Genomic DNA, 8,820 nt, shown 5'->3' with positions numbered 1-8,820 from the left:
TCAGTGCTGGCACCGAGCAATGATTGAAGACGGCAGCAACTCCATTAGGCAGAAAGACCATGGACTTACTGCTGAATCCCATAATTCATTCTCATAATCACCGCCAGGCACACTTGGCTCCTGGAGTGCAGCAAACAGGGTAAATGTGAGCCGTCCTGCATTATGCAACATATGCAAATAAACAAATATTTCAAAATCTTCAGAGTACTTTGAACACTGGGACTCGAGACAAAAACAAAAAACAGTTTATTAGGAATCCGCATTTTAAGACGTTTGCAGAATGGCACTACATTCTCCCATCGATTTGAAAACAATTGCATATTCTCATTTGGTTTTTCAGATGTCCATACTGAGGTTTCTTTAACTTTGGAAACTAACTGACCCTTAACAACCAATGCTGACAACATAGGTGCTTTCCTTTTTTTTTAGCTTTATGACAGTGTTACAACAGATGCAAGCAAAAACTATTGGCATACAGCATAAGGATTGTTCCGAAAGATTCAAAAACAATGGCACGACCACAAAACTCCAAATTAAAGTCAGTCATGGCGGCATACACCAAAAGTCAAATGATTCCTCATACATACATATTAATCAATACTGGCATTGTTTTTAGACTGTTAGACTATTTCTTGACTATTACCAAACTCTCATTGTCTTTTATGGCTAGTATTAATGTTAAAAGGCACTACAGTTTTCATACAGTAATTTTCACAACAAAAACAAGAAATATAAAAAATATTGCATTGATAGGCATACTTTTCTTAGGTGTTTTGTTTGATCATGTGCAGCTAGAAGCATGATTAACTCATCAGACTCATTCGGTATGATACACAACACTGGTTAGTTTACATCGATCATTCAACTGTCCATAGATCATGTACCCCTGAGCTAGGAGTTACTGATCTGTGTGAAACAGCAAAGTCTTTGAGATGTTTAAATGAAACAAAAAGTCAACATTGGTCATCTGAGCTCATAAACAGAGAACTCTACATTGAGTATCACTTTCTTTTTTTAAACTCTAAATCATTACTTGGCTCTTTTCTGCTACTTTCATTGACAGAAGAAGGAATCAGCCGAACATGCAATCCAATCTAACTGTTTGTAAAGAATGTTGTAGCTGAGTGTCTTAATTGTGTAATATCCTCCTCTATTGATTGACCTGTAATTCAAGATGGAGTGAAAACAAAGCTTGGGAATCAAAAGAGTTCAAAATCAGCATCAAACTTCCCTGAAAACTCTGGGAAAGTCTTGAGTTACTGCTCAGATGCAAGGCCAGGTATTATTTCAACCTCATGCCATGTTACCCAGCATGTCCATCTTAAACTTCCATTGCAGCAATAGATGTTTTCTTTGGATTTCTTTGTATGAGAGGGGAAAAAATGCTTGTGTAAATACACAAAATACTCTGTTCCTCAAGGCCTGGATGTAGTTGGTGTGACTGCAGTGTTTACAGAAAGCCAAACCCCAAATCATTGGCGTGCCAGTGTTTGTACACTGCCATGCTGATATCTGGGTCAGTGGTCGGGATGGAGGGGTTTCAGTCCTTATGCTTTTCTTTTATGGATGGATGGAGGACTGTTGGAGCTAGAGGTCTGTAGTGTTTTGGAGGACACGGGTCCTAGGTTTTCCAAGTCAGAATGCACACGCTGCCTGTGAGACCTCTCGAATTCTTCATCCTGGGCAAAAGCATCAATGTGATCAGGCAGTTTATTTTTTAGGATTTATAGGAATTATTTTTTTATTTTATGTACTACACACATGACCTTTCAAAGGTTTGAGGTCGGAACGATTTTTTCAATGTTTTAGACAAGCCTTTAATGCTCACAAAGGCTACAATTATTTGACAGTAATATTAAAATATGATTCATATTTAAAATAAAAAAATTTATATATTTTTTTTATTGTAATTTATTCCTATTTTTCTAAATAAGGACTTTGATGTAGATTTAAGAAACCATCACTAACGTTAAATATGGATCTAAATGAAATTGCATGAGAAAAATGTACAATCAGATAAGCCACAGCTGCACAACTTGCTAACTTAAATTAGAATGGTTTTGGGGCAAGAAAAAATTGACATGACGAACAAGAATAAAATGCCACAAAAGTGTAGGATATGTCCCTTTGAGTCTGCGTGTGTACTGTAGACTCACAGTGTCTGCGGTCAGTTCCTCCTCTGTGTGCTCGCTGTAATGGTTGTAGAGCTCAATGTCTGACAGAGCACTCTCTGCATTCTCCTCTTCATATTCCGTGTGATAGTCCGATTCATCTGTGGGAAAGGAGACATTTCCGACCCATTAGCTAAATACACAAATCACACTAAATGACATCAAACTAAGCAGGAGCAAAAAAACAGATCAATATTCTGTGAATTGATGCCAAAATCCCTGAAAACGACTGCCAAATGTGCTTTTAATAGGTAACCTTATGAGATTTAACATTGATTTACCATCCACAAGAGCTGGTTTGACTGGCTCAATCCGTGAGACGATCTCAGCCAGATCAGTGAAGGAAGCATTTGGACAGGTTACAAACTGCAGAAACGACAATGAATTGAAGTGAAGTACTGTTTTGAAACACATTAGAACTTGATAGTCTCTCTTTCAGGTGATCCAGGCTCACATTGTTGCTCTGCGTTTTGTGGAATTCCTCCTGATGTCGGTCCTTCATCATCTTTTCCACCACGCCACTCCTGCACCACACGTCAAACACCGTCTTCCCATGCTGGTAGCCCACTTCCTATATGCACACACAAACACATGAGGCCAATCAAAAACGATATAAGCACAGAACAAAGACTTAATATTTTGAGTGCAGAATACAAAAAAAAAGTAAAGGAGAAAAAAAAAACTCACGCTAATCTCATCGAACTTGCCAAACTCAAGTGTGCGGTATCTGTCGATGGGAGGTCTGAGGTATTCACAGTATTCGCTATTCTTAACAGATTCAAGCTGTCTCACTGAGCACACATAAGCCAGCCGGGCCTGGATCTCAGTCATGTTCAACACCTGAAACAGCCACATACACTTCTCAAAATCTTAAATAAAACTTTATTTAAAAAAATAAATACAAATCTAGATTTTAACAGTTCCTGAAGAAACTTCAAGTGCTTATGCATGTAAAAGTGGTTGCCATGAATGTGTTCTGCGTGGATGCTATTTAATAACACTAAATATGGCTCAGGTTAATGCAAATCAATGGGATATTTTTTGCCGTTTTATCATCTGTGGTGTAAAAATCATAAATGCAATAGCTTAAAGTAATAACATACCTCTTCTCCATTTGCACTTATTCATTTGATGATGGAAGTCTTACTTGTGTGTCAACATTTAATAATCACAAAAAGTTGACACTGGTGTGGTCATACGAGCAACATTTTGCAGGCAAAAAAGGTCCATATTGTTAATAGTGATGTATGATTCATCACCAAACTCTGCACCGCTTGCCTTAGAGAACACAACTAATTAAGTAAACATTGCACTTGGCCAATGTCTCCCTCACCTTGACTTTCTCAGCCAGTGGGTTGAGCCGTTTCCATAGCAGCCACCAGCCAGAAAGGGCATCCCCGTAGTTGGTGAGGTTGGTTTCATCTTGGCTGCCCACATCGATGGCAATAACCACCTTGGCACCCATGGAGCGGGCCACATCCGCTGAAACAGGCAGAGAAGACAAGAACCTCAGCAACAATGAACCACCGTTATTATAAAAAGACCAAAATTACCCAATTCTTCAGATCTGATAGACTCTGATAGCAGTGATCTGAGCCATAGACAGCACTCAAATTCGCCCACAGTCTATTCACTGAATGTCAGATGCAAATTGCACACAAAAATGGCTCAAAGTTTCATGAAAGTTTTATAATTGGGATTTCGACTATTTTAGAACCCTCCCCCAGACAGATCTTTCCTGTCTAAGTGGGCGGTCCTTGGCCAGAATAAGCTAAATAATCTTGGTCCAGACTTTATGCCAATAGCTACACTATTTTAGCAGATTTGCATCTATTAAATAGTGTGTTTGTCATGGTATACTGGGATTTGACTGTCAGGAGCTAAAGAGCTTTTACTGCAGGGAGCTTATGTCCTACTACACACCTGGCAAGTTGTTGATGTAGCCTCCATCCATGAGCAGGTGTCCATCTTTTGGATCACACAGTGGTGGCAGGTAACCAGAAAGAGACATGCTGGAACGCACATACCTCCACAGGGAGCCTGTGATGGAGGGACAGGAGACATCAGACATTTATCCTGGTTAAGCAGAGGCTCATAAATGCAGGTGGAGTATGTGGCAGTACAGACCGTCAGTGTGCACTCTCATCGTGGAAGCAGTGATATCTGTGGTGATGTTGAAATATGGGATCCAGAGATCCTGAAAACAAGCCAAACACATTTAAACTGCTGAGTATGGCAGATAGTGATCCAGTGTAGGATTCTTTGAGCCAAAAAGAGCAAGTTTCCTACCTCGATCTGTTTGTCCTTGAAGACAGCATTAATGCTAGAGTTAAACGAAGCACCAGAAAACATAGAAGTGACAGGGTAGGTCAAGTCCAGCATTTTCTTAAACACGGATGTCATTTCCTGATGAGGAAAAAAGGGGAAAAAAGTTAGCTTTTTGTGTCCGATTTAAGTGGCTTTTAAAATGGAAGAAAAATAAAGCAACAGACTGGATTAATAAAAAAAGAATGAAAATTAATAGAAAAATTAAAAGGAAACAAGAAAAGGATTAGAAAAAAAAACTAAAGACAACAATTAGGAAAGGAAAAAGAAAATGAGTAGAAAAATTAAAAGACAATAAAACAATAGGAAAATAGGAAGAAAAAGAATAGGAAACAGGAAAGGAAATGAAAATGAATAAGAACATTTAAATTAAAAGGAAAATAAAAAAAATTATAGAAAAAGGGAAAGGAAATAATAGGAAATTGAAATGAAAAAAAATTTAAAGGACAAAGAAAAGTGAATGAAAAAAGTGCATTAAAACAAAACTGGAAAAGGAAAAGAAAAATAATAGGAAAAAGGAAAGAAAAGTAAAGAAAAACGTAAAAGCAAAAATATGATTGAAGAAAAAAGAAATTAGGAAAAAGGAACAGAAAACAATAGAAATTAATAAGAAAGGTAAGAAAATGGAATAGGATGGAAAGAAAAATTGTGTGTGATTCATATTTTTTTGGTGTGCACTGAGATGCATTTTCAAGTAGCACAAGGTTCGTCTCAGGTTTTTGAGTGTTTTACATTTCATTGGTCTCTCACCATCGCCCATTCTCTGGCTCTGATCTTCATCCTGCTGTAACAGCGCTCCTCTGCGTACAGCGCGCCCATCATAGAACCGATTGAGGTGCCGCCCACCAGATCAATGGGGATTCCCGCCTCACTCAATGCTCGAATGACGCCCACCTGAGAACAGCCCCTTAAAGAGGGAAGATGTGAAGATGGGTCATACAAGGCCAGTCAATACATAACCTTTCACTTTGGTTCAGTTCTATTTGTCCAAAACAATTATGATGCCCAACTTGAGCCAACAAACTGGCAGCATGACTACACCTGATGAAAGAAATCAAAAGGAAGTTGGGAATATGAAAGATAGTAAACAAAAACAAGAAAAACGTGGAGACGTACAGTGATGGCAGAACTAAAGGGGATGGGTCTGACATGGGGTGAGCCACAGCATGTTACAAAAGTGGAAACAAATCATTGATGTCTTATGTCCCACTTGGGATGAAGGGAGTAGGTAAGTAGTAAGTAAATATGGCTTGTTTAAAATCAACAACTTGAAACGAGTCGAACATTGTGTTGTTCTCTTTCTGAATAGCACTTTAGGGATATTCTACCCTGAAGGAGACTGGGAAGATTTAACACTGTACAAAGAATAAATCACATGTTACTACACAAAGGAATGAAGGAAGAAAACAGCAACCAACCTTTAAACACCGTCTGCCAACCACGAAAAAGACAAAACAGACAAACAGAAGCTGTCAGAAAAAAATGTAATTGACAGAAAGAGAGCAACAGAGGCAAGAGGTTAAACAAAGACTAAGAAGGGGTGGTGAAGGGCTTCTTAAGGAGAATACCAGGTTAGTGTTAACAAGAATAGGAGTGTGGAAATGCATTCAAGTAGAGCAGGTGTCTTTCTTCACTTTCATAGTTAAGTATATGGTTTTTAAAAGGTTTAACAAGTGAATACCTGGCTCCTCCACCCCCCAACACCAGCGCAATGGCGTTGCCCGTAAGAACACGGGCCAGACGTGAGAAATCAGAGTGGCGATCAGCAGGCTTCTGGAACACACGCTGGTACATTTCTCTCTGAAAACACAAAAAAGACACAGGAACTTAGACCAGCACTATGCCAAAAAAATCAGGAGCCAGTTATATAAGCTCATGAAATCAATCTTACATGCTAAGACACTTTATAAGCTTGTCACACACTCACTCACATTGATAGCCACTATTGGGGGTTTATTAATAAGAATTTAACACAGAACCATGTAATTTTACTGGTAACATTGTTTTGTTACCAATCATACAAATTGGAATAAATTAAATTAATTTAGAAAATGTAAATTTATTTATTTATTCCTACCCTATCTATGAAGCAGATCAAAAAGAAGGCAGCTTTATTTCTTCAAGTTTTTACTAAAAGATTTGTCTATAATTGGTTATACTTTGTGGTTTCTTTTTTTGCTATATGATGAACAAGACTAAGTTTTGCCATGACACAAGTCAATGGAGTTCAAGGACACACCAGCAACAACCTGGGAACCTTGACAGGAATATCAAGAGTGTCTTAAATACATAGAATGTGAACAAATGTATACTTTAAAATTTAGCAGTGTAGCAGTCACAGGGAATGCTAAGTGGAAAAATAAATAAAATCTCTTGCAGCATATTGTGTGGTTTGTGGCATCAAAAAGTCTGATAAACCCTGTGCTAGACCATTGCATGGCTTTCAAAATTATATATTTATTTCATTTCAGTGAAACCATGATGTAATATTGAGTGCTTCACCAGTTTTGGCAGGCTCCTCCTGGAGAAGACCCTGTGGGGGCAGGACAGGTGAAGGTGCCTGGAGATCCAGCTCCGCATGTTGAGCCATTCGGGCTGTTCCTTTGGGAGGAGGGCCGTCCTCACGGTGCAACAACACCAGCTGTTTCTGCGCTCTCACCGCACTCCCCTCTAACATACGTTCCAACTGAGAGACAAAGAGAGCACTGAATATCATCCTTTCGAAACTAGACAACACTCTGTCTAAATGCATTATAATAATACTTTTTTTATGGTACACACTGAATACAGAATTAATCCAGAAATATAAATTTCTTTCAGAAGGTTATTTTGTTCTAAAGAGACATTATCGATTGGAAAGGGCCTGTCTAAGTGCATTTAACATCCACATCCTCTCTCAATTCTTTTCATGTGAATACAATTACCCATTTCTGACTTGTTTAAAACATCAGAGCTTTGAGTCCCTGATTCAAAGAGCAGCGCTATAGTGGTCGTAGCCTTTAAAGCCTGCAGGACATACACGATCAACAGGGATGTTGCTCTACCCCAGACCTCTGATCCAACTTTAAATGCACAGGCTGGACTGTCGAAACCCATGGATATCGAAAACTTCTCTCCCTCGTGCACGTAAATGATTAATCTCTTGCTCTCTAGGAAAAGAACTGAGTAAGTCCTGCAGTTGAACTGAAGTCCCACCAACATGGTTTATTATTGTGATCAGAGCAGTTCAGCGGTGACTTAGAGTACAGAAGAGTAGGGGGCCGTTTTTAGGCCAGCACATTATGGTTCAAATGGCTTAATGTTTTTTGGGCTCAACCTATAAAAGTACCTGCCATCCTAAGCGAATGATGAATTACAGGCCTTGAAATCCATTTAATTTGAGTTGGAAAAAGTTTTATATTAAAGACTCTTCTATTTCCAGTGGACAGTAGCCACAGCTCTGAATCTTGGAATGTGAATTTAGCACCAGGTCATGAAAGCGTTTTTTCACTCTGTGATACTGTAACACCATCATACCTCTCCCACAGCTGGGTCCTGCTCTCCCAGTCCCACGATGATGATGCAATCGGCCTGCCTGATGCAGCGCTGAGTCCATGGAGTGAGTGACACATCTGTCTGATATAGGACTATGCGGTGGATGTCTTCCTGCTGACCCAGCCAACTCGATAACCTGTACTCATGCACACTGGCATACAGAGAGAGAGAGAGAGAGAGAGAGAGATTACTTTCAGCTACATCTCATGGTATCTGCAAATAAAGTGATTTGTTCTTTTCCCACACATATTTACAGATGAATATTCATGACGAACCATGACTTTGAAACATTTGTGACTACTAGAGGACTGTGGACTGTTTATTTATGGGGTTAATTGTGTTGTTAATTTACATATCACAAAACTGCTTTGATCGCTCTCATCAAACGACTACTTTAGTGTTTAAAAAAAAAAAAAAAAAAAGAGGAGTGTGGTGTTGTTTTTCAGGCAGCTGAACACACTCATCCTAAAAATCAGCATGCATTAACAGTGAATCTACATATTCGGATAGATGCCATATAAAAATTTCAAGCTATTATCCAATGATACGCTGATGCTGTACCTGTCTAATGCAGCAGAGCCGAGGCGCTGTTTGATGATGTCACTAGTCAAGAGAAGAGTGGGGCCTGGAAGACATACATTAGACTTAAACGTCCTCTCAAATTGTAAACCTTCTCATCATTTCCATATAAAAGCTATATAAATACAGCATCCTCACCGATAGCTAAGAGTGCATGCTGAAGTTCCAGGGTGAACGCAGTCAGAGAACTTCCTCTGATACCGGGAGCACA

The 8,820-nt window shown here is 39.0% G+C and overlaps 1 protein-coding gene across 1 annotated transcript; it reads right to left on the bottom strand.

Moving 5' to 3' along the window:
* Positions 1 to 222: 222 nt before the first annotated feature.
* LOC113073830 (patatin-like phospholipase domain-containing protein 7) lies at positions 223 to 8,813 on the bottom strand (the record flags this gene model as incomplete). Its single annotated transcript, XM_026246579.1, is given in 17 exon segments — positions 223 to 1,679; positions 2,157 to 2,272; positions 2,453 to 2,537; positions 2,626 to 2,742; positions 2,859 to 3,011; positions 3,505 to 3,653; positions 4,095 to 4,211; positions 4,299 to 4,368; positions 4,461 to 4,577; positions 5,247 to 5,403; positions 6,178 to 6,296; positions 6,999 to 7,106; positions 7,108 to 7,182; positions 8,013 to 8,181; positions 8,592 to 8,655; positions 8,748 to 8,795; positions 8,798 to 8,813. Coding segments are annotated over 17 exon segments (1,812 nt in total), but the record flags the coding sequence as incomplete, so codon positions are not given.
* Between the last annotated feature and the right edge of the window lie 7 nt (positions 8,814 to 8,820).

Source organism: Carassius auratus, unplaced genomic scaffold (assembly GCF_003368295.1).
Source record: "Carassius auratus strain Wakin unplaced genomic scaffold, ASM336829v1 scaf_tig00012942, whole genome shotgun sequence".
NCBI lineage: Eukaryota > Metazoa > Chordata > Actinopteri > Cypriniformes > Cyprinidae > Carassius > Carassius auratus.
This window is presented reverse-complemented; position numbering and strand designations above follow the sequence as displayed.